Source organism: Lutzomyia longipalpis, chromosome 1 (genome assembly GCF_024334085.1).
Source record: "Lutzomyia longipalpis isolate SR_M1_2022 chromosome 1, ASM2433408v1".
Lineage (NCBI taxonomy): Eukaryota > Metazoa > Arthropoda > Insecta > Diptera > Psychodidae > Lutzomyia > Lutzomyia longipalpis.
This window is the reverse complement of record NC_074707.1, coordinates 24,817,598-24,842,455: the sequence shown is the minus strand read 5'-3', so window position 1 is coordinate 24,842,455 and position 24,858 is coordinate 24,817,598. Positions and strand designations below refer to the sequence as shown.

At 37.2% G+C, this 24,858-nt stretch overlaps 5 protein-coding genes across 12 annotated transcripts in view; 3 read left to right on the top strand and 2 right to left on the bottom strand.

The window, feature by feature from the left end:
• The window catches only part of LOC129797424 (uncharacterized), a 36,347-nt gene extending 33,755 nt beyond the window's left edge, over positions 1–2,592 (top strand). For all 3 annotated transcript variants that reach the window (XM_055839960.1, XM_055839962.1, XM_055839961.1), the window contains exons 10-15: positions 49–474; positions 556–866; positions 1,071–1,242; positions 1,303–1,439; positions 1,523–1,573; positions 1,650–2,592. In XM_055839960.1, coding sequence (XP_055695935.1) covers positions 49–474; positions 556–866; positions 1,071–1,242; positions 1,303–1,439; positions 1,523–1,573; positions 1,650–1,787 — 1,235 coding nt within the window. In that variant the 3' untranslated portion in view covers positions 1,788–2,592. The remainder of the gene's footprint in view (positions 1–48; positions 475–555; positions 867–1,070; positions 1,243–1,302; positions 1,440–1,522; positions 1,574–1,649) is intronic.
• Positions 2,365–3,517, bottom strand: LOC129797750 (uncharacterized). 3 transcript variants are annotated; one of them, XM_055840588.1, is made up of 2 exons: positions 3,239–3,517; positions 2,365–3,173 (listed from the first exon to the last, which is right to left on the bottom strand). In XM_055840588.1, the coding sequence occupies exon 2, from the start codon at positions 3,165–3,167 to the stop codon at positions 2,604–2,606; it is 564 nt and encodes a 187-aa protein (XP_055696563.1). In that variant the 5' UTR covers positions 3,168–3,173; positions 3,239–3,517; the 3' UTR covers positions 2,365–2,603. The 3 variants fall into 3 exon arrangements, with proteins under 3 accessions (XP_055696563.1, XP_055696560.1, XP_055696562.1); XM_055840585.1 differs by having other exon boundaries at positions 3,264–3,517; XM_055840587.1 differs by having other exon boundaries at positions 2,365–3,168; positions 3,264–3,517.
• On the top strand, positions 3,482–11,768 carry LOC129797585 (pantothenate kinase 3). Of its 3 annotated transcripts, XM_055840330.1 has the most exons (3): positions 6,719–7,094; positions 7,178–8,733; positions 10,241–11,768. In XM_055840330.1, exons 2-3 carry the CDS (start codon positions 8,538–8,540, stop codon positions 11,377–11,379), a joined length of 1,335 nt encoding a protein of 444 aa, XP_055696305.1. In that variant the 5' UTR covers positions 6,719–7,094; positions 7,178–8,537; the 3' UTR covers positions 11,380–11,768. The 3 variants fall into 3 exon arrangements, with proteins under 3 accessions (XP_055696306.1, XP_055696307.1, XP_055696305.1); XM_055840331.1 differs by lacking the exons at positions 6,719–7,094; positions 7,178–8,733 and adding an exon at positions 3,482–3,765; XM_055840332.1 differs by lacking the exons at positions 6,719–7,094; positions 7,178–8,733 and adding an exon at positions 4,044–4,163.
• Positions 11,769–12,161: 393 nt separating this feature from the next.
• LOC129797516 (kelch-like protein 5) lies at positions 12,162–17,319 on the top strand. Its single transcript, XM_055840174.1, has 6 exons — positions 12,162–12,755; positions 12,905–13,466; positions 13,545–13,915; positions 13,988–14,528; positions 14,691–14,816; positions 15,752–17,319. The coding sequence occupies exons 1-6, from the start codon at positions 12,523–12,525 to the stop codon at positions 15,818–15,820; spliced, it is 1,902 nt and encodes a 633-aa protein (XP_055696149.1). The 5' UTR covers positions 12,162–12,522; the 3' UTR covers positions 15,821–17,319.
• Positions 17,320–17,993: 674 nt separating this feature from the next.
• LOC129797513 (glutamate--cysteine ligase) lies at positions 17,994–23,580 on the bottom strand. 2 transcript variants are annotated; one of them, XM_055840171.1, is made up of 6 exons: positions 23,457–23,580; positions 20,761–21,208; positions 20,117–20,677; positions 19,246–19,792; positions 18,997–19,178; positions 17,994–18,901 (listed from the first exon to the last, which is right to left on the bottom strand). In XM_055840171.1, exons 2-6 carry the CDS (start codon positions 21,204–21,206, stop codon positions 18,724–18,726), a joined length of 1,914 nt encoding a protein of 637 aa, XP_055696146.1. In that variant the 5' UTR covers positions 21,207–21,208; positions 23,457–23,580; the 3' UTR covers positions 17,994–18,723. The 2 variants fall into 2 exon arrangements, with proteins under 2 accessions (XP_055696146.1, XP_055696145.1); XM_055840170.1 differs by having other exon boundaries at positions 22,818–23,545.
• Between the last annotated feature and the right edge of the window lie 1,278 nt (positions 23,581–24,858).

Below are 24,858 nucleotides of genomic sequence, written 5' to 3'. Positions count from 1 at the left end.
TATATTACAAAAAAAAAACAAATTGGGGATCTTCTATTTTGTTTACAGAAAGCGAAGACGAACGCCTTTGCGACTGTGGACCTAATGAATTTAAATGCACAACTGGAGGCTGCATACCTGCAACAAATGTCTGCAGCGGTCTACCTCAGTGTCCTGATTTGTCAGATGAATGGGATTGCCTGAAGATCCTAGCCAATGACTCCAGCGCAGAAGCAACCAATTTAGTTGGCGTACGAAAGGGTGTAGGAAAGTATCACTATATCTGTGCAGATAGTTGGTCAGATCGACATTCAGAGGAAATGTGCATCAAACTGGGCTACGCAAACTACTCTGCGTGGACTAAAACGGCCCTTAGTGAGTCACCAAGTCCCATCTATGCTCTCACTGAGGTTGCCAATGCTTCGCTCTTGGAAAAAATTGTAGAGACAGATGCCTGCACCGGGGGCTTCGTATCGCTAACTTGCGAGGAATTCAGTGAGTATATTTTCGCAATGCAATAGAAGCAATAGAAGAATCAACAAGTGAATGATATAAAATGTATTGCACAACTTGCAGCATGTGGAAATCGCAATGGCGAAGCGAAGAATTCGGACGAGTTAAATGATGAAAAATTCATCGAAGCCAGTGTGCTCTCGAGCGTGGCTCTAGCATTTAGTGAATCATCCAATTTGGTTTGTTCAGCAACAATCGTTGCCCCACGATGGGTGCTCTCGAGCTACTCCTGCATTATTGGGCGGACAGAATTGGTTGATGGGAGAAATTCAGCAGTAGACTGGAAAATATTTGCCGGTGATCGACATTTTACGCGACAATTGAATGATTCAACACGAAGTGTAGCAGTGAAGAACATTTACACCTATCCTCAGGTTAGCCAACTTTTTTTACAATTAGGGGAACGTGGGGTAGAGTGGGTGAAATTTATTTTTTTAGCCAACAGTGTTGGACTTGTCAAAGAATTTCTTAAATGATTTTTTACAGATTTCAATTTATCAGATTTAATCAATCTAACTTTTCCTCTTCATCTTGTAAAAAAAATGATTTTTAGAAAAAAAAACAACTTTTTCTTTCAGGCAAAATTCAAGCAGTTCTTATACTCGGGCGACATTGCTCTTTTAGAATTAGAGGATTCTCTCCACAAAGAGTCAAAGCACGAGACTTCCTGTCTTTCAGTACAGCCTCCATCGTCAATTAGTGCAGAAATGTCCTGTATAACTGCCGAATGGGATGCAAATATCTCAGACGGTGAGACATTTTCGTTAATATTTCTTAAAGAATTTACAAAACTGTTTCAAAATTTTACAGAAAACGGCAGAGATCGTCAACTTAATTATCTAAAAGCCACAATGATAACGACTGATGAATGCAATTCAACAAGCAATTTTGCTGGAAGTCTTCCTGATAGTTCCATTTGTGCCAATCAGGATCAAATGGGGTGCAAGGTAAGAGAGTTGTTCACATTTTTTTTTAAAAGTATTTTAATGAAAATAATAAACCTTAAATGAATTTAAACAAAAAATTCCAGAGAGAAGCAACACCACTGATGTGCTTGGAAAAATCAACCAAGTCTGAAGAGGTGAGTTTTCAAGATATTTCAACGAAAAAAAAATCAATTTTTGCTTAATTTAATTTCATTTTCTTTTATCTTTCAGATGGAGTGGGTGCTGAGGGGAATTCTGAGTTACCACGGAAATTGTGGCCAGCGTCAGCAACCAAAAGTTTTTACGTCAATCACACCCGAAATCCGAAATTGGATTGCAAAAACAATAGGAAATAATTTATTCTATTGAATTATTTTTGTGAGATAAAAAAAAACAAACATAATGCAATATGTAAAGCATGAAAAGTGCTATTTAGGGGAGTCACACTGTGCAGCATTCAGAACGATACCTAGTCACAAAATTGTATTTGTGCCAACTGAACGATGACCAAGTGTGGAGAATGTCGACAGGATAATTTTTAAAAGTTCTTTTTTTTTAAGATTCTTAATGAAAATTCAATTTATAAATTGTTTTCTGAATGCATTGTCAGTCAATTAGGAAGATTTATATTATTTTTTCTTTTAGGTATTTCAAGGATTCACTTGTTGAAAAAAAATATTTTCTTTTAGTTTTGTCAACCAAGGACATTGCAATTTTCCAAATTAAATTTATTTTTCATGTGAATCCCTTTAAATTTATAATTAAAAAATGGACCAAGTCGTATTGTCCAATAAAAAAAGGAATATAGTTTTTTTTTAAGAGAAAGAAAGAGAAAAATGTTAAGGGAAATCTTCTCGATGTTTTTAACTAAGGCTGTAAATATAATACAAGAAACTAATATCTCTATAATAATTATCCATGTATTCTGGTAGCGAAAGAAAAGATATTTTCGATTATTTTTATGGATTTTTTTCTAGATACTTTAATTTTATAGAATTCTCAACATATTCCATCTACATTAAGCAAAACATTATTGAAAATGTAAAGTAAGTATATATATTAGCTCTATGTAAATGTGTTTTGAATCGTATATTATGTATTGTTAAAAAAATGATAAATAGCTGTAAATAAGGGAAAATAATAATTTTGAATAAAAAAAAACTTGCGAATCACATTTTTGAAGCTTTAAACGTTCTCATCCTTCTTCTTCTTCGTCAGCCTCTGTTCCAGCTCGTCTATCCTGTCGTTCATTTTCTTTAGGGATTCCTTAATACCCGCCTGGATTTCACTGTACCGCTGAATAGCCAGAATGATACTCTGCTCAATCATTTCACTCTGATCCTTTTGCTCAGACGTAGCATTGCTTAGCTCCTTGAGTTTCCCACTAGCATCGGGAATGTTGCTGAAGTACTCGGCCCCAAGAGTTGGCTCCAGAGACTTTATCTTCTCCAGCATTTCAAAATTACCCGCTAATTCCGTGGCTATTGTATTTATATACACTTCCTGGGCCTTCACATCTTGCTTGTCATCCAAGAAATTCGGATCTAAATAATTCTCAAGCTCTTCTGTGCGATTGAGAACCCCAACAATGTTCTCTCGACCACTCAGGGCACTCGTCAACAAGGTGTGGGCTGACGTCAGCGAGTCTGTGAGGTTCTCCCCGCCCTTGGAGACCTCCTCATCGGGTATGGGTCCTAGGAGATCATTCAGGGCATCGACACGCTTCTCTAGCACATCCAGAGCTTCCATTCTGCACTACAAAAGGCAATTAAAATGTAAATTAGGAAAAAAATCTGAGACATTCTTTTTGAAAAGTATACCTTGTGGGGCTAAATTCTAACTCACCTCGTGCAATTTACTAACAATTTAATTGGCCGTCTCACAAATAAACACCCACAGTTTCCTCCGGTGCAATTTACACGGTAATTTTGGCTTTTTCGCCGAGATAAACACAAAAAATGGAAGAAAAAGGAAAACCAATTTAGTTTTTATGAACTCACGACGATGACAGTCTGATTAGAAACATGTGTTTCACTGATGCTCCTTGGTGCACCGACTGAAATATGTTTCATTCAGATCATCTGTCAAAAATCCGCTTGTTTTTGTTTGTGTTGTTGCGTTCAATGGAGAAATTTCTCTTTCGTGTGAGATTTGTAAAAAAAAATCAATTTTACATCACAAAGAAGCATCACATTTGCATCTAGATATGTTAATTGAGGTGGCTCGTGATTAAAATAATCTGCATCAAAGGTGAATTAGTGGGAAAAATCGGAGAAAGAACGTAAAGACGAAGGAAAAGAAAGAGTATCTGACAACATGGCCTCTGGAACACGTAAAATCCGCAAAGGTAAAGACCTTCCGTTTCACCCCTTTTTTCCCCATTTGCACTGCGCCACATCCACGCATGACCTTTGGGTTTATTTTCCACGCCACGTGGTACCGTTTTTCCACATCCACGGGCCACTTGAAACTCTGCAAATCACCATTCAAGTCCTCCCTGATAAGGTGTGTGCGCCTCGTATCAGTTCTGCCAGCAAATCCGACTTTTCAACAAATAAAGTTTTTTTCTGGGTGCAAAAAGTACAGGTGAAAATAATAACTGTCTCATTCTGCAGCAAGTCAAACACTAGCCAATAAATTGCAATAACAACGCAGGGATCCGAGAATCAGAATATAGAACCAAACAAACCATCATGTGGCGGATGTTTGTGGCAGTTTTGCCGACAATGTTTACTTAGCAATGAGGTAAAGAAATCCAGCTTGAGTGGCCCGAGTCCATTCCCATAGTAGCTCATACAGTACGTATACGACTAGATAATCTCGTCATTACCTCACGTCATTGCCTTTCCGGAGACAAAAAATCAGCCCAAAGTCCGCACATCGCGTCTATCGGACCCGCTAATTGCGTTGATCCTCGAGATTAGAAAGTAAACTTTATCCAAATATCCACCTCTAGACCTTCCTGAGTTATCAATGCTCTCACATTGCTTTGTAACTGTGTGCCAAAAAAGTATTAATCTATAAGAAGTTCCAGAAGGCAAAACCCCATAGAATTCTTCAAAACTAATTCATTCCAGCTTGAGTAAGTTCTGCTTTTATTTTTCATCCAATTTATGCATTTAAAATCTCTATCATATCACATTAACATTTTTCTCTATAAATTCATTGTAATTTGTTGGAAAATTTTTGCTGCATCTTATTCATTAATTTGAGGATTTCCCAAAGATTATAATAACGTCAATGTAAACATTTAGAATGCAATCTTAAAGATTAAGTACATGTCCCTTAATAAAATATGTAAATATCAGCTAAGAGAATAGATAAATTTTGCATTAAACTTACCTCAGAAAAAAAGGCTGACGTGTGCATTGTACAAACAGTACCTATTAATAGTCATGAAATGCATAGAGAGATGAAGAAAAAAATCTCTTCCGGCTATTCTTAAAACATTGAAGGTTTTTTCGTTTTTTTGTACATTTTATGGAATAAAATTTTTTAACGAACTAAGGACTTGAAAAAGTATGATTCAAAGCACTTAAAAGATAGAGTTATCTTATCTATAGAAACAGATATAAAGTAGATCGACTAATGTGGGGTATGTAGTAATAGGGCCTAATATAAGAAACATAAGAAATAAATCATATCTTTTAATTAAAGTAAAGGTAGTTTATTGAAATGTAATTCCGTTAAAATTTAAATTCTTATCTTTAAAATTCATCACTTTTTTTAACATGCAATTTCAATTCAAAGTTATTTTGATTTCGGATATTAGAATAAAGAAGTGAAATTAAAAGGAAATGAAAACTTATCGTAATGAAGTTATTAAAAAAAAAGTATTTTCTTGAATTTTAATTAAAAACTCGTTTCATTTTTCTAACAATTTTAACTCTCATTATATCCGGCATAAAGTTTAATTTCATTTTATGTTACCACGTGACGTTCATTGGAGTTCGAAAAAAAAAATTTATCATGAAGGTCTCTGAAATGTCAAATTATTTTTTTCTAGAATTATGAGAGAGTACGAAGAACACTAATAAACTTCTTCTCTAAGCACTGAACATAAATCCCCAAATAGCGCTCGTGGATGAAGAATTATTTAAAAGAAAAACAACTAAAATAAGAAATCTCAGCGCTGTTTTTTGAGTTATGAAAAACTTAGTTTCAACTTTAAAAAAAATCTAATAAAATTAAGAATCATAGCGCGACTCAAAGTCGCGTCTTTAGAACAGAACGTAGCTTTTGTACTTTAAAATCTATATAATAAAGAAAGGATTTCGTTCCTGTACAGCTATGCATTTCTACACCGTTTGTCCGATCGTGATGAAATTTGGTACAGAGACTACTGATACCAGGCGGTTTTTACCAACGAGTAAATATTTCATTAAATCTATTTCAATTCGTCACAAATTTCTTCTCTTCTAAAAATTTGCGCGAAGCGCAACAAATCCCCGCGAAGCGGGGCGAGGTAAATTGGAGCGAAGCGACAATTTACCTCGTTCAATATAAAATCTTGGTCCCAAACTTTTCCATGTTAGTATAGTTCTTAAAATGCCAGGAAAAATACAAAAAGTGAAAATATTACTTGTGCCGTAATATTGTGAGAGAAATATTTCAATTATAAATTTTCTCGTGCAGAAAAATTCTTGTAAACATAATATTGGCTTGTACATAATTCTCACTGAAGATTCCTTTTGAGAAAATGTCGTGATGAGGATGTCTCAATCAACGAGTGTGCAAAACAGCAAGATATTTATTTATCAATTAACTTGCTCATCTCATTGTTTGTTCGCACAAGTACAAATTGCAGACACTCTGTGCAATGCTATGTGGTGTCGAGGCATCAATATTGTAAAAAAAAATATACAATCAATACCTCTTTTTTTCGATGATCTATAAATAGATTTATTAAAAATAAAATGAATTATGTGGAAGTCTTCTGGAATGGAAAAAAAATAATGACGATTATACAAAGAAATGCCGTTCGGTGAGGCAGCAAAGTGATTTTGAATGACAAAAGCATAGCTCAATACACAGCTGGTTGAAGATCCCATTGAGAGAAAATTTTGGTGCGATTACAAATGGTTGAAAGTTTTTGATGGTTGTCGCGTGTTGTTTTACGCGAATCGCTCGCCCCACTATCGGATGACACTCTTCACCTCATATACCGCGATGAGCCGCGCGAGCAACCCAATTGACTTGTGCGCCTTTTTGTTCACTCATAAGCATTAATATTTTGCTGATTTGGAAACACAAAAGTGCGAAAAAGCATCGAGTGGTGTTCGTCAATTGGCGACCCAAAGCGATGATCCACACAGCACTGGAGCTGACGATCGTCAGTTTGACCAGAACTTTCTATGTGGTGGCATCGCCGGAGAAACTCACGATCGTGCGAGGAATTTTGCTTGAATTTAATAAAACATTCCACCACAGGCATTGTAGAGAGTTACCAAGAGTTTATTTTATAAACTTTTTTACCACAAAGTGCAATCAACATTGTATTTTCTAAAACGATCCTCACGCTATATCACCGAAACGTTAATTCGTACGATTCTCAGGTCCTTGTGTGATCCTTGAATGATTGGAAATTTTTCCACAAAAAAAAAAACATCCAAGAAATAAAACAGTGTGCAGATGATTTTTGCCAATTTAGTGTTTAAAATACTCTGGTGGACTGATGTGAGTGCTTTTTGTAAAAGAAAGTAAAAGAGACGTTTCATAACTGCTGAAGCTTAATTTTTTTCTGTTTTTATACATACCAGTTTGCGCGTCTCAATTCACGCACAACTCGGCGATCGAATTAAAAGTGTGGTACATTATTTTTTCTATCTGCGGAGGTGCGAAGAAAAAGATTGCCAGCGCGCCACGATAAGATATTATACAAATGACTGTCGCTGAGGCAACGTAGACAATTCATTGAAATCACTTTATGGCCAAAATTTACACCTCCTTAGCCCTGGGATGATCACTGTTGATGAAGAAATCACTTTAAGCAGATGTGTCCAGATCGCGTGTTCCATATGAGGAGACAGTGTTATCCAAAAAGATCATTTAAACTGTTATGAGGATCATTTGAAGATCAACTAGAGACATTGCCTATATTTCTTTTGGCTCTAAATAGTGTCGTGAAAAGCATAGAAAGACATAAAACAGTGTTGTTAAAGAGAAACAAAAAATTCAAGACTTTTTGCTTATAAAAATTTTCATTCATTCCATGAAAGACAATAAAAATTGCAAATATCTGTTGTGTTAAGAATAAATTAAAATCTTGTAAAAACAAATGACTTTTTGAAGTAAAAGGAAAAGTGTGTGAAGATCGTTCAAATGATGACTTTTGTATGATCTTGAATCTCATGAAGTTTAAAAATATTTAAAAACTCTAAGAATTAAGAAATAAGTTTAAGTGAAAACATTTGAAAAGATTGCTGGAAAGATCAATACAAGACTACCAAAAAATAATCAATTGAGCGCACCGTCATTCAAAGAAGGAAGACAATAAAATCAATTGCTTAAAAATTCTTCAGCAGAAATTGCGTAAAATCTGCTTAACACTGCACTAACCTTAAACAGGGAGAGAGAGTTTTTTTTTCAATTGTATTACAACGATCACGATCAAATCGTATGATTGACACGACACATTGAACTCACTCGTAGTTGTGTCAAAGGAAGAGAAGTCAACAATTTCCGTCTAGAAAAATTACATTATTGATAAATTTAAAAAAAAAACCAGAAGACTTTTCCGGGGAAGCATTTTCTCACAGTGAAACTGTCCTCTATACAAGTCAGAGAGATGAGAAATCAGAGTGATTAAAGTGTACGAAAGTCAAACTCCAACGAGAGACCCGATAACCTTCTGATTGGTGGCGCACGTTTTCTCCCAGATACGCCAGCATACTGCGGGTTCAATCAATCACGTCTCTCTGGTGGGATAGAAGCCCTGCTTAAGTCTTCATACATTCTCAAAGAGTGATCGATGAAGCGTGAAAAGGCAAATTCTTTGTGTACTTTATGAATGCAATCCGCGTGACACGAAAAGCACCCTAGAGTCAAGGTGTTGACCCCCCACACCATCGCGTCATATATTGATAGAAAAGGTAAAAAAGGACAAGAAAAGAAGAGAAAATGCCACAAAAACGAGTAAGATGTTTAGTACGACAGAGGCGCAAGGAGAGGAGGAGGAAGAAGGCAAGGAGTGTTCCTGCTAGTACGTGGATTCCAGAGTTTTTCGAGATTGTTGAGGAAAATGAAACACAGCACAAAACCAAAGAAGATGATGATTTTGGAGAGAAAGATTCGGGATACGATGAATGGGATTTATGTAAGGATTGATTTTACATTATTTCCAAACTTATAGGTTTTTGTACCCCTTCTCTGGTTACTATCCGTACTAAGATACGGCAACAACTGCACTTAAGACATGCAGATACCAAATTCTAATTAAAATTAGTAATTTAAGATTTTATGGAAGTTTAAAATAAAATTCAGAATCCTCAGGAGAAAACGTTGAATAAAAATAATAATCAAAAATGGTATTAAAAAAAAGAGCCATTAGAGTAAAGTTCATTGTCAAGGTTAATCATTAAAAAATAATTCTAATTAAGAAAAATATAGGGGGTAAAATGTTGAGCAGTTAAAAGTTTAAGATCTAAAAAAACACTCTTTTACTATAAAAATATCATAGAAAATGAAAAGCGTTCTGTTACCAACTGTTGGAAGTTTTCTTTATGGGCTAAACGTTAAGTATCTGAATAAGAGCTTTAAATGCTTAAGATTTAAAAAAATGGAACGAATCAAATATTTAAAGGACAAACGTTAAAAATTTTATTTTTAAACTTTAAAGGCATATCAAGCCCTAGCAATAAAGAAAACAGAATATCAATCATATCAATGCTTTCACACAAAAAAAAAACAAAGTTCTGGCAGCAGTGTGGCTGTGCGCTAAGTCCGAATGTATTACCCCATATCACCTTGAAAAAAGCTTCTGAGAGATTTTCTTTATTTATTTGAGAGAGCTTCCTAGCTGAAGGTCACTGGACCTGGAAAATTCCGCATACTAAAAAAAGCGCTGCTCTAGACCTTTGACCTCTCAGTCAGTTTCTTTTTTTGCTCACCGACATCTTATATAGACATTGCACTTAAAATTGCAAAAACCATGACCAATAAACACGCGTGGAGGTCATAATTTGCCAAAATTCCCCAGTTAGCGTCCTTGAGTTTGCTAACCCCAATTTTCCTTAACAGTTTCTTCTTCTGGGCTTATTTGGGTGAAATTTTCGCACGAGATCACGTCATGATCTCATGCTTTGTAAAGGCAGCAAAATGCCTCGGAAACACGCCCCATACTCTTCTCATTTATTTTAGAATGAGAGTGAGACATTAAAACACGCTACTATCGCATTTTATTTCCGATAAAAGGCGCAATAATTGAGTATGAAATGATGTTTTAACTCACGCGGGTGGGAAAAAGTTCGCAATTTGCCCCCGTTGAAAGGTCACGACGAAACAGCCTTTTTTTTTCTACGGTATAGGTCTTATTCTTATGCAATTGACGGAGTGATTTGCATGGAAAGTATTATAGCAACAGCGCGAGACATTTCATTATTATGTACTTAGTACCTATAAGGAAAATTTTCTTTACGCAAAGTCTCTGTTTTTTTTTAGCAAAGGAATTGGGAAATAGGTCAAAGGTTGATTGAATTGCATTAATTAGCAGCTGTGTGTTTAAATTCTTTTAATGGAGGAATTTAAACATAAAAAAACACCCTAATTAATGTGCGCGAATGTGTAATTTAATTTAACGCTGTGTTTTCTTCTATTGCCCACAGCTATGCCGTGGTTTGGAATGGACATCGGGGGGACATTAACGAAATTGGTGTACTTTGAACCCAAGGACATTACACCGGATGAATTGGATCAGGAAGCAGAAATTCTCCGGAATATCCGGCGGTATCTCACAAAGCATTCGGCCTATGGGAAAACAGGACACAGGGATGCACATTTGCAGATGGACAATGTGGAGATTCGCGGTAGACGTGGGTCCTTGCACTTTATTCGCTTTCCCACATGCGAAATGGGGAACTTCCTTACGTTGGCAAAAGTTAAGGGTATGGCACAATTGGTGACGACGGTGTGCGCAACGGGTGGTGGTGCGTTTAAGTTTGAGAAGGATTTTAAGGATGAGGTGAATATGAAATTGGCCAAATTCGACGAATTGGATGCCCTCATCAAGGGGATCCTCTTTACGGACATGCACAATCTCAATGAATGCTACTACTGGGAGAATGCTTTAGATATAACAAATAGCGAAAAGAAACAGTATGACTTCTCAACGCCTTATCCATTTATCCTCGTGAACGTTGGCTCTGGCGTTTCGGTGCTTACAGTTCGCGGCCCAGATGATTACCGTCGGATATCGGGCACAAGCCTCGGTGGTGGTACATTCTTGGGGCTGTGTTGTCTCCTGACTGGCTGTCAGACCTTCGAGGAGGCCATTCAGCTGGCCACGGAGGGGGATCACAAAAAGGTGGATAAGCTCGTGCGAGACATCTACGGGGGTGATTATGAGCGCTTCGGGCTACCCGGAGATCTCGTAGCGGCCAGCTTTGGGCAGATGAATTCTCGCGAAAGGCGAGCCAGTGTGTCCCGGGAGGACTTGGCCAATGCCACCCTTGTCACAATAACCAACAATATTGGTTCCATTGCACGAATGTGTGCAAGCAATGAGAAAATCGACAGGGTTGTCTTCGTTGGTAATTTCCTACGTGTTAATCCGATTTCCATGAAGCTGCTTTCCTTTGCCATGGACTACTGGTCCCGGGGTACACTCAAAGCCCTCTTCCTTGAGCACGAGGGCTACTTTGGGGCCGTTGGGTGCCTCTTGCAATTCAACGGGGAAATCATGAGTGGATGCTACAGCAACGATAACCACGAGTCTTCGAGTGCAACGGGCTCAGAGGTTGAATAAATTTATAATGATGAAAGAATGGAATGAAAAAAAAACCCACATCAACTGAGACTGTGAATATTTAAAAATTCTACAGAGCAGAGGTGAATGAGAAAACTTTAAAAGTTAAGGCATAAGAACTTTTTTCCACTATCTTTAAAAAATCTTTTTGATTTTTTTTTCACACCGGCATGGTTCTTATTTGTAAAGAAATTGTTGTCGCGTTGATTTTGAATTCTTTTGAAAAATTCAAATAAAATTTTTTTAGCGAATATAACGGATCGATAACGGACAATGAGAAAACTAATAAAAGTTTAGGTAAAAAAAATAGAGATAAAATAGGAAAATAACTGGAAAGTGTTAAAATTACATTGTATAATAATAAATAAAATGAGCTCAAAATATTAAAAGATTTTGTTTTTAATGGTTTTTGGTGTTCTGTTCAAAATAACCTTGCACAGAGGCTCCACCCACTCAACGCTGTAAACGAATGTAATGAAATACAGTTTAAACGATTTTATTAACCAATTAAAGCTTTTCTTTGAAACAAAGATTCTTTTTATTCATTTACATTTCAATTTACTTTCATTTAATGAAATAAAATTAATTTTATCTGTGGGTGGAGCTTCAGTGCAAAGTAAATTCGAATAGAATATAGTTGTGTACTCGACATTTTCAAGAAAAAAATCAGTTTTTTCATTAAAACATTTATTTTTCTGCAAAAAATACTGAAAAAATTTTTTAAAAAAATTGAGAAAATTAATTTTTAGTATTTCTTTATCCGCCACCAAAAAATTTTCGGCGCACTATCTTAACTGGCAGCCGGACAGTAAATTCGGCGCACATTGTCGCAAAATTGTTTTTGTTGTGATTTTTATTCGCGATGTGGAAAATTATAAATAAATTACACAATGGTTAAAAGATGTTTTTTGCAATATCTTACATCGCTTTGTTACAATTGCACCAGAGTGTGAGCGTATGCTGTAACGTATGGTTTTCCAATTAGTTCTGTGTCCGCCGTCGCAGTGAAAGGAAGCACGCAGCCCGCGATCCGCCTCCGTGTGCAGAATTTTCCCACATAGCACAGCCATAATTTTTCAGTGTTCAGACAAAGGAGATTACGAGACTGGAAGAGCCGCTAGAGGTATCAGTGCAACAGTGGAGATGTCATTTAGCGGAGGAAGCCCCGGAAGGGAGTCCACAAAGACCTCCGTGTCAGCTGATGAATCAATCTTACCGCGAGATTTTAGTCTTGTTAGTCTGGCATCCACGAGTAGCCAAGATGAGAACTTTTGTTCGCGCGAGCATGCAGATTGCACACTCAAGAGGATGCAGTTCTACCTGGAGAACCAGAAACTCTGCGATGTGGTGCTAATTGCTGGTGTTGATGGAAAGAGGTAAGAAGTTCTTTGTTCTTGTTCACACGCGTTTCTTGCAGAACAAAGGCCCTTTGTTCCATATACGATCTGTCCCCTTCAATCATCCCACCAATTACCTCGTGGAATGCATCTGGGAAATCTCACAATGTGTCTTTGTTGCCCCACAGAGTGCCAGCCCATCGCCTTGTCCTCTCTGCCGCAAGCGCGTACTTTGCTGCCATGTTTACGGGTTCACTGAGGGAGACGCAGGAACGGGAGATAACATTGGGTGAAGTTACGGGAACTGCTCTCCAGCTCCTTGTTCAGTACTGCTACACAGGGACCATTGAACTTCGCGAGGATACCGTTGAGACACTCCTCAGTACCGCGAGTCTCCTTCAGCTGGGTGCTGTGGTGAATGCATGCTGTACATTCCTCGGTCGTCAGCTGCATCCATCCAATTGCTTGGGATTCGCACTCTTTGCTGAGCAACAGAGCTGCGAGACCCTCCTCAAAGTGGCCACAGATTACACGTGTGAACACTTCATGCAGGTGTGCCGGAATCAAGAATTCTTCCAGCTCAGTGCAGAGCAACTGCACAAATTACTAGCCAGTGACAATCTCAATGTGCCATCGGAACAGGATGTCTTCCATGCACTCCTGGCGTGGCTGCAGCATGAACCAAAGGAACGCGAAAAGGATATCCCAGAGTTGTTGGCTCTCATTCGTCTTCCTCTACTTCAACCGGCTGTAAGTGCTGCATTCTTTTTCTTTCTTTTAGTTCTTTAAATTGAAAAGAAATTCTAATGATTTTTTTTAACTCTTCAGTTTATTGCTGATCACGTGGAGGCTCTGTGTGAGAGCACAAAATGCCAGGAGCTCGTGATGGAGGCTCTGAAGTGGCATCTTCTACCGGAGCGACGTGCCCTAATTGCCAGTCAGAGGGCTCGCCCGCGAAAGTCAACAATGGGAAAACTTCTAGCTGTGGGCGGAATGGATGCCCACAAGGGATCAATAAGTATCGAAAGCTACTGTCCACGCCTCGACAAGTGGAGTCTCGTGAAGAACATGACAGCTAGGCGACTCCAATTTGGCGTGGCTGTTATGGATAATCGATTGATTGTTGTAGGTGGGCGCGATGGCCTAAAGACACTCAATACCGTGGAAAGTCTCGATCTCACAACAATGACCTGGAGCAAGTGAGTACTCAGCGGGATTTTCCACCATCAAAAGCTCTCCAAAATACAATTTAATCAATTTCTTCCTTCCAGTCTCCCACCGATGATTACCAATCGCCATGGACTCTGTGCTGCCGTCCTCGGGGGACCACTCTATGTGATCGGTGGTCACGATGGATGGAGCTTCCTCAATACCGTTGAACGATGGGATCCATCTACACGAACCTGGAGCAGTGTAGCTCCAATGACGACAATGCGATCCACAGCTGGAGTAGCCGTCCTCGGGGGTCATTTATACGTTGTCGGTGGACGCGATGGGAGTGGGTGTCACAGATCTGTTGAGAGGTATGATCCTCACACCAATAAATGGAGTCTCCGTGCGGCTATGGTTAAACGCCGCGCTGGTGTGGGTGTTACTGCAGCCAATTTCTACATTTACGCCCTCGGAGGGCACGAAAATTCCGCCAATAATCCCTCAGCCTCACGAACGGAGACTGTTGAGCGCTACGACCCGGGTACGGATACATGGACTCTCCTGGCGTCCCTCAATGTAGGGCGAGATTCCATTGGAGTTGCCCTGCTGGGAGAGAGAATTCTCGCTGTCGGTGGTTACGATGGAAATCAATACTTAAAGGTGAGTGGAAAATTATTTATTTTAATTTTGATTTTATTTAAAATGTTTTTATTTATTGATAAAAAAAATTGTTTATTTAAATGTTGTTTACCGTATTTAATGCAATTTGAGATGCAATTGCCCACAGAATTATTAGTCTAAAAAATTAAATTGTTATTGCAGACTGTCGAGCAATATGACCCGGAAACCAATGAATGGTCCCAATTGGCCCCCCTGAACTTTAGCCGAGCTGGCGCCTGTGTGGTGGCTATTCCCAACACAGCGGCTGTGCCCACGACTAGCAATACAGTATAGTATAAGTTTTCTCATGGCTACTTTTACATTACGCAGAATGGTGTGCCCGAACGGCTTAGTCCAATTAATCGCTGCCTCCTGATAAAAATATTCATGAGAGAACGAAAGCCAAAGAATGCATATTAGACGCATAATCATCATCACACCTTTTCCCGCAGTAATTTTCACCCCTTTTCTGTGGATTTGTGCAACGCAGGTTTCTCGTGTGGACTTTTTCTTTCACTAAAATAATCAGATTTATTTTTCTCGGTCTCTAACTATTTTTTTTTCTTATAAATAAGACTTCCACAATGCATGGTTTTTTACAAGGTTTTATTTTTTTTTTTTTATTTATGTTTCTATGTCTTGTGATATGAAGAATCACTGTGGGAGGGAGATTTATGGACTTATTGAGGGCAGTCTAAGAAATTGCCTCAGTTTCACATGAAATTTCTTGCGCAAAAGTCAATTACGGGAAGGAGCGCGAGTAATTGGTTAATGAATTAAATTTTCACTTTTTCTAAAATATGAAGAGGGGTGGTGAAGAAATTGAATTATTAATTTCTTAATGAATTGGGACGTAGAAATTGCGTCAGAACTGACAACAAAGGAGGAATTTTTCCAGTCAATAACTGCATTATAACATCAGAAATTCTAGAATTGATCTCTGACCACATAAACGGTCACTAACTGTCTCCTCCTTATCACGGTGTGTTGTGTGACTTTCTATGCCATACACGTGATTTAATCGTCTCAAGAGCTGTGTTATCGTGTGAAATTCCAAACAACAAAAATTGGTTCAAGTTTAAGGATTTAAATTTACTCAAAAAAAAAGAAGAAAGCGCAGAATATAAGTGAAACGTATTAGTTCATGAATGTCTCTCGCAGATGTCACAAAGAGTGTGGTGCGCCAATTTGTGAGAGAGTAATCTTGTGGATGTTAATTGCAGAAGTGGAGACCTGTAAGATTTCTACCATGCTATGGGCGTCAAGTAAAGATTTACGATCATTATGTTTAATAATGCAACAAGCAACTATAAAATATACAACAGCAATACTTTTATTACTTTTTTTTTGTACCAACATATCTTTTATACAACCTTTGTGGCTTTTTATATATTATATACCTACCTATACTATCCCAGTGTTGAGCTTAAAGCTCCTCATATAAAAATATAAAGAAAATACCTACCTAATATAATAAAAATATTTTATAATCATTAGGAATTTTTCCTCTCCATACATATGATTGAGATTCCAGTGATAGCATGTAAGAGAAGAATGATAAAGAAGTAGATAATTTTTTTTTTCACACAGGAATCAAAGGTAGAATACCTCTTGAGTAAGAATGGCTGGTACAGTTGAGGTGTCTAGTAAAAATTATATTTTATCCAAAATATTTGTCAAATTATAGGAAAATTTTTTAAAACAAAAGGAAAAAATACATTTTCCAAATTATTTTGACCTGAAGAACTTTTTTTTAAATAAAAAGTATTTTATTGATAGTTTACTCTTACGGAACTTGTAATTTTTATTAAATGAAATTTTAAAAGACAGATGTAACAAAAAAGAAAAGACTGAAGTAGTGAGCAGAGGTAGATGATTTCTAGAGAGAAAAAAAAAACGCAAAATGTCTTTGTTTAAGAAATTCTGAAGTGAAAATTATTATTCTAAAATCAAGTGTGTGCTGAAGTAGTGCAAATTGTTTTTTTCATTCAGTTGAATTCAATCGTTAAAATGATAAAGAGCTCTCGCGAGTGAATTAAGAAAAATTAATTAAAACTTAAATATATCGAACAATAATTAAAATCCAATCTAGTGAATTTAGTGAAAAGTGCGATATTGCAAAAATTGGTGAGTCTCCTATTTAAATACAGTCTTCATTTTAATAGACTTGTGTCGCTTTCGCGAACATATCTTGGAAGAGGGATTTAATTTAAAAGATATTTAAGTGCTTCTACTATCCTTCAATCCTGTTGAATTAATTACATAATTATGTAGGTAATTAGCCAAGAATTTCTCACGTAAAAGTAAAATGAAATGATGAACGAAAACACATAAGTTAACCAATATAAGCTAGGTTCTAGCAGCGCTGATTTTTTCTATTTCTTGGAACGAATTGGATGCTTAGGACTACACAAAACAATAGTTTTTGAGTCAAAAAAATCTTTTTTCTCTTTTCCTATTGTCCTTTAAATGTTATGAAAAAATTTTGTTTCGATTTTAGTATTTATTGATATGTCTCGATAGTTCCTAACATTTCAAGACCACAAAAAGGCATCCTCAAGAACTCTAATAAGAACATAAAATTAATGATTTTAAATTGGAAATCTTTGGCAAAAATTACTCAAAAAACTGTTTTCCATAAAACGCTCACTAAATAAAATGCGGTCCTTAAAGGGTTAATAAAGCCCATTAACTATCATTAATTTCTGATAAGTTTGACTAAAAAAAATTATAATAATGTGCCAAATAATTTTTCATCCCAACTTTTTGTGAAATTCCACCTTAACAAAAATACCTAAAACAATGAGTAAAAGAATTTTAAAAAAATGTGATTTATAAACAAATTATTTAGTTTAAAACACCTTGACTGTGCCAAATTGTAGGCTGATACATTAAGTATGAAATAAAACATAGGGAAACGTGGCCCAATTCGGACCTCCAAAGGTCTATGCAGAATGAGAAAAAATAGCATAAAATATAAAGCGATATTCTTAAATTTGGTACCATTTTAAAGCTTATTTAATGCTCTTTTTACTTCCATAACTTTCTACATTAAAAGTTTTATCAGTTTTAAGTAACAGCAGCGGATTGAAAAAAAGGCCGTAAGAGGTCCGAATTGGGCCACGTTCCCCTAAATATATCCCAATATTCTGTATGAGTATTTAAATTATGTATTAAGGCAACTCATGTGAATCAATATTATATATACATTTTGTACGACTCTCAATATTTTTAAGGAAAATAAATTATAAAATAATCAATTTTTTTTTTTCATAAAAATGGGTTTATTAACAAATTATTACATTTTTTTTCATTTCATACACTTTTTTCTCCTTCTTTGTGGATTTCAAATCCTTTCCAAAGACTTGCAAGAAAACCCTTTTTTCCAAATTAAAAATTAAAGAAAAAAACGAATAAAACAAAATCTACGTCATGCATTCTACTCTTGCAATAAAACTCAACAAAAAGATTTGATTAATGTGGGTGTATTAATTTGTAAATATTTTTTCTTTTTGGGAAAATTGCACTGAAAAACCACAAAATCTCACGATAAAATCTCTTTGCGCTTCTAGCTGTGAATCATATTTTTTTTTAATAAAGGAATGATGGAGGTTTTTCAGTGGGACTACACTTTAAATGCAAAAAAGAAACTTATTGAATTACACCGAGAGAATATGCATTAAAATTAAGCATTTTCTTCTTCTACCAAAAAAAAAAAACAATGATAGGAGTGTATAAAAAAATAACAATTACCCGTATCACATTCTCTTTAAAAAAAATTCTTTTCTTATACAAAAAAAAATCATTCGCTGTAATTTGCCACATAAAATTGCAACAGATTTATTTTTAATCCATTCGCCAAACGAAACAGGTAATTTAAGTTTTTTTTCTTCTTCATCAACATTAATTACACGCGGGATGTAAAAGTTTATGTGAGTGTGCGTTAAATTGTTTTAAAATAAAACATTAAAAACAATTTAATTTCCTCACCGGTGAATGGTGAGGGGAGTTACTGGAAAAAGGCAACATTGGACTCATAATTCTTTTTTGTGTTTTCAACGTCCAGCATGTGTGTGAGGGGGGGAGGGATGATGATGAAATCAATACATTTTTTTTTCATATAAGGTAGATTTAGCATACTTTGTCAGACTATTGAGCCCCGCTAAAGTACATTGAAATAAAATAAGTTATGCCATTAAGTACAGGCATTTGCAATGGTCAGGTGCTTCTGTATGGCTTGCGGAATGTTATCTTTCGTTTTCGAATTGTTCCCCTGTCCCAGCAATTCCGGACACTGCCTCTCATCGTCCTGAATCTCTTTGCACATCTTCAATAAATCATAATTTATCCTCTCGCTCACAACGGAATCTTTTCTGTAAATAAATGCAAAGTGTGAGTTTTTTCTCTCTCTCTCTCGTAACATTTTAATCCTCCTCACACTTCATTAATTTAATTCTCATTCACTTACTTATAATCCGGATGATTGATAACCTGCTGTCGGATCCACGATGCTGTTGTGAGCAATTCACCTGATGCTCGTTTCTGTATGAGTTTTAAGTACTGCTGAATGGTACAGTGAGTATCTGCATCCACATCCATTGAGCCCAAGTAGCTGTGGATTAGTGGCACGAGTCCCGGGAATGAGTCAGGCTGGAAAACAAAATTCAATCTCTCACAAAATGACGAACAAAAAAGAAAGAGAATTCCTCTAACAAACCTTCCCATTGATAATTTGATCGATTGTCATCAGCTCATATTCATCCTCAATGTCCGTCACACCATTCTCCACGACGGTCTCTCCATTCTTCATCTGCCCCGTGACGTGCTTTTTGAACCAGAAGGTCTCCTCGCGACAGGCATTGCGCTTCTGTGCCTTCTGCATGTTCTCATCGACTTTACTGATTGGAATGAGAAAGTCCAGCTTGTAGGACAGAATGACACGCGTGAGGAGCACCACGAAGCACACAATGGCTGCATTCTCAAACTCCGTCAACTGTAGCTCACAAGGACGAAATTCAACGCGCCAACCAATTGATGAATTCGGCGGTGGGGGCTTAAAGCGCATCGTCTGCCAATTTGTCGATTGGATATTCTCAAAGTGATTCGTGTCCTCCTCATCATTCTGATGGATCATCTCACTGAACATTGACACGGTGTCCCGTATAAATAGATGAGCAATGTGCTGGGCCAGCAAATGGTCAATATCACCCTCGCGTAGTCGTTGGTAGATCGCTTCGTCGTAAACCAAAGGCACGTCATTGTATCTGTGTGAAGGAGAATGTAATTTTAAAAGTCACAAAATAATCTAAACCATTCTCACATTCCTCTGAATATTTCGCATTTTATCTTATTTATCCACTCTAAACAACATTTTAACTGTGGCACTGAAGCAAACAATTTCTTTTGCTAAAAATATGATAAATATACATTCATTTTGTGATTCATTAGAATATTTGTGTGAAGTTTTGAAATATTTTCACCCACAGTTAAAAAAAAAAGTCCCTCAAATGTTCTTCTGTGAGTCAATAAAATGCAATTTGTGGGGAAAAGTTAACTCCTTACAGAGAAGATTTAGAGAGAATACTCACTTTTCACCAGCTGGCGACAGGTACGAATCGATGGAATCATAGCGAGATTTGTAGATTCGAAATTGTCCCTCTTTGAGTGGCTTCTCACCGCGTTCCTCCGCTGTCCGGCAATCCACAGAGGCGCTAATCACATTCCACCGACAATCGGACTCTGTGAGGAATCCCCGGTAGACGGGTGAAGCAGCACTCAGGGCCAACATAATGGGGCACAATGGGGTTAGCTGGTCGTACAAGGTGCGAGCTTCGGTGATATTGCACGCCTGGAAAGTCAACTGGAGGCAACAGCAGCCCATCCCGAAGCCCATGGCATCCATTAGAACGACATCCGGCTCCCCAGGTGGGCTACCCTCGACGGGAAGTTTTGTATTCTCATCCTTGAACACCTTCAACTTTATGGCCACCTTCTCGCCGCGTCTCATGCGGATATTTCGTGTTAGTGATTTAAATCTCGGATGCCCATCGTAGGTTCCTTCATCAGGAAAATACAGTGATCTAGCTGCGGAGTTCTCATCATCGGGTGTTGGGTGAGCTTCTGGGTATGTGAAGACACCACAACCCAGCCTAAAGAGGAACAACAAAAAAGAATATTTTCAACATCCTCTTTGCTAGTATATCAAAAGAAACTTAATTAACTTCTCACTTACCTGGGAAAATTTGTGACTGAGAGAACAGTCTCACCGGGAGGTACCAAACTCGACAATTCCATCCGTCTGTAGCGCATATTTGCTTCGACAACATTAAAATGTGCCAAGAGACCCCCATATGGCTTCCCAGGTGTACCCTCAATCATGTAGGCCCCATATTCGGGTCGCCAGAGGGATTTTACACCCTCCGGATCGGCTTGTTCCTTCTCATTGAGAAGTGCCAGAATTTCCTTGGCACGCAGAGATACCCTTGCTGTCTTCTTCTCATCGTCAAACTTCACGAGAATATACTCAATTTCATCACCCCACTTTAGTACATCCCCCTGGCGATCCCGCAGGCGTGCGTAGAGATGAATGAATTGCTCAATGCCATGCTTTCGCACGTGGTCGGCCAACTTCTTCGTTTCCTCCCAGCTGAGTGGGCTGCCTTCAGCTAAAAGACCCATTTCTGCCGGAGAAAAGACACAGAGAATAAAATAAAGTCATCAAGAAAATAACTGATAGTGCCAGAGACAGAGTCATGGGAGGGCACCCAAAAGCCATGTAATATTTTCGGGGAAGTTTATCAGAGACTATTGCCTCAATGACTCTCTTGCGTATGCGAGAGATAACAGCTTTCTTCTTATCACCCAAATGCTTCTTCCCAAACTGATACTTTACTTTGAATGTTGAATATGTGAGGCAATTTTTGGAGAAGACAATTCGTCACACAGACCAAGAGTGGTCAATGATGGGGAGAATTGTTTGCAAACTATCATCCACAATCCATTTGTGTATGTAAGAAAAAGCAATTGACGAACGGACTTGCTGACTCATGAATAAAAATCAATATTTCACTCTTGAGACATTTTTTTCTGCTTAAACTCCTGGAATTTGTTTGTAGGTAGAGTTGTATTGTAAATAATCGAAAAGACATTCGACAATTTTCTTTAACCCTTTCACCCTTTTCGCATTCTTTGGGTCATAGGTACGTTAACCCATACATGAAACATTTTATTTTTCCAAATTTTATGAATGTAATTGTTTTTCCAAGTTAGAAATGCATCAAATTCACGCAAGAGTCCAAAGAAGGCGTTAAAAAGAGCGCATGTTTCAATGTTTCACGTGGACGCGAAAGGGTTAAATGGATTAAACGACTTTTAAGTATAAAAAAAACTTATGTTACTGATAGGAAATTATTTTTTTTTTCACTCATTTACTTACTCACAGGAAATTTTTTTAAAACTCTTTAATAAATTTTTCCCCCAAGAAAATACAAGTTTTACTTTAACCCTTTCAGATCCATTGGGTCTTACGCTGACCTAAAGACTCGATTTTGAAAATGTTTCATTTTGTTCAGTTATTTAATTAATATTGAATCCAAATTAGTACAAAACTATGTTATTTACAATCCCTGATTATTTTATGACCACTAAAGGAGATCCCCAGGACTCACAGGATCAGGAATAACGAAAAACTGGAATGTATTATTAGAGTTCAAAGGAACTCATAAAAAATATTTTAAATTCAATCATTTTGCTAGATTGATCGCGGACCTAAAGGGTTAAAATCACGAGAGATGAGATAAAATGGACATATATACATGAACGTGTAAACTCCTTTGATTACGGAAAATGAAAATTCTGGCTAATATCGTGGGAATGGGAAAAATAATGACGAAATTCTCTGATAAACTTAAATCACGCTGAATTTTTTTTTATCTTATCAGCATTTTGAAGCAACAAAAATGCATGATTTGCTTTTTCACACCAAATGACGTCATAATTAGATTCCCCATCTCACTCTAACATCTGCCTATTTCGCAATAATTCTTTACAACAAAAAACTCTTGGAAAATCAGGTGCGAGCACATCGCGAAGACTATCTCTACCGGATCCTCTACCACCACATACATTAACAATTCTTTCATGACCACCACCACCGTATACAACGTCCTCCTGATAAGGATTGTGATGAATTTTATCGCGGTTCTTTTTATTGATTGTGTGGCGGCCAAACACGGGACGCTCTGTTGATTTGTTTCAGATGATTTAGCAAATTGATCAAGTATTTCTTACATTTTTACAACGAATAACCACAATTGCGACGCAAAATCCCTCTTGGATGATTTACAAGCCACTGTCAATCACTTCCTACTCGTCTTTTGTTGATTGCAAAATCCAACCAAGTGGAAGAAAAACAAATCTCTGAAGATTTTCACTGAAACAGGAGGGAAGTGTCCTGGTCTAGGCACTCTATACGGAGCACTTTATTTTGTTGGAGTATCACTGTAATTGGGTATTTCACAGACACGGTCAGAGATATCTCTCTTGGGGGCACGAGAGTATAGAGTCGTTTGTCCCTGAAAGGTGGACGTGATGTGGAAAATTGGGCAATTAATGTTGGAAAAGTTTCTCTACACGGAGGCAAACCGCGGCGAGACGATGTCCACGAAGCAATGCTCTGGTGGAGAATGTTTTATCTTTCTGTGTGCCGAGCTCGGGCACGATGGAGAGCAAATTGCGCAATCAAATGTAAATCACATTTGTGTGTGGAGAACACCGGCAATACTGTGGAGCTTCGGGGGAGCTGATTTCGTTTATATATAGAAACAAATCTACAAGTCATTTTCTCCGGGAATTCTTCTCGAACATGCCATCCCGCGCGTCACCCACTAATTTTATCCTCTCACGTGCACCACCAACTCTCTCCCGTACCTCAATGATTAGCTGCTCCACAACTCCAGTGGCCACAAATTTTGCACGAACACACTTTTCTGTATCTTCTGCCCGGCAGAGACTTCCTTCCTGCGACCACTGGAAAGCTCAACTGTCCCCATAACGAATACCATCAGTTTTCCTATTCAACCTCCGCAGAATTTCACCCAGAAGATTCCCATGTTCCCCCATCCTGAGTTGAAGCCTGAAATTGCAATAATTTGGAATAAAATGTTTATTAGCTGATCATGAGACATATTTTAATCTCTTTAGGACTTTCCCGATGTTCCGCAGGGAATTCCTTAAAAATACAAGCTTTGTAACATCTTCCAAGGAGTTCATGGAAACATCGGAAATATCCACCGGAGAATTCCACCCAGTCAGGGAAAATGAATTCCGTTAATTTTTCAGTTCACACATTTCGAAAAAAAATCATTTGGCGCCTTTTTCAAATCCGCTGAACACGTCCGGCCCTGAAGTTTTTAAAAAGAAGAAGAAGAAGAAGAAATCCGCTGAACGAAAATTCAGATTGTTTAAGAAATTCTGAAGTGAAAATTATTATTCTAAAATCAAGTGTGTGCTGAAGTAGTGCAAATTGTTTTTTCTCATTGTGAAATAAGTCGTGCAAGTGAAAAGAGATCTCTCGCGAATTGAACTTTAAAAATTAATAAAAATAGACTAAATACGTTTAATGGAAGGTGGTAACCCTGAGGGCCAGTGTTGTAAAAGAAATGAAAGAACACGGTTAAAGATGGTCCAACTGTGGTTTTTTGGGGTCCTAGGGGGGTGGAATGGATAGATAAGAGGTGATTTAGCATGACCATGGTGTTTTGGTAATTGCAGATGGCACTGTTGAATTTTTTTCAAAAATACAATTTTTTGTGATTTTCGAGGCATTTTTACAATTTTTCCAAAAGTTTGTAATGCCCTTTTTTGCTTTCTCAATTATTGGTGTGTGTTGAAGATGGTAATTTTTAACATCTGACAAAGAAGTATTTTTTAAGTTCCTTGGGTGTTAGTTTGACGATCTACTGCTTCTTCATTGTTGTTTGACCATTCTTTGAATTGCAGATGGAAGTGTTAAATTTTTTCAGCAATGATTTTAAGTTTTTCAACATCTCTGTATGTGCTGCAAATTACCTTAGGGCAGTTCTTTCTTATGATGGTGCAACAGTTGATGGTTGAAGATGTTGAAGATGGCATTTTTTTAACATTTCTTTTTTTTTGTAAAATGAGAAAATTTGTGGACATTTGTGCATTTCAATAGAGATTTACTCAACAAACATTTGGAATTAAATTTCTTTTTTTTTTTTTTTCATTACAAAAATTTAAGAAATATTATTTCGTGGGTTAAAATAAAAAAGAACCGAAGAAAAACCCCTTTTTGGACTCCACATTGAGA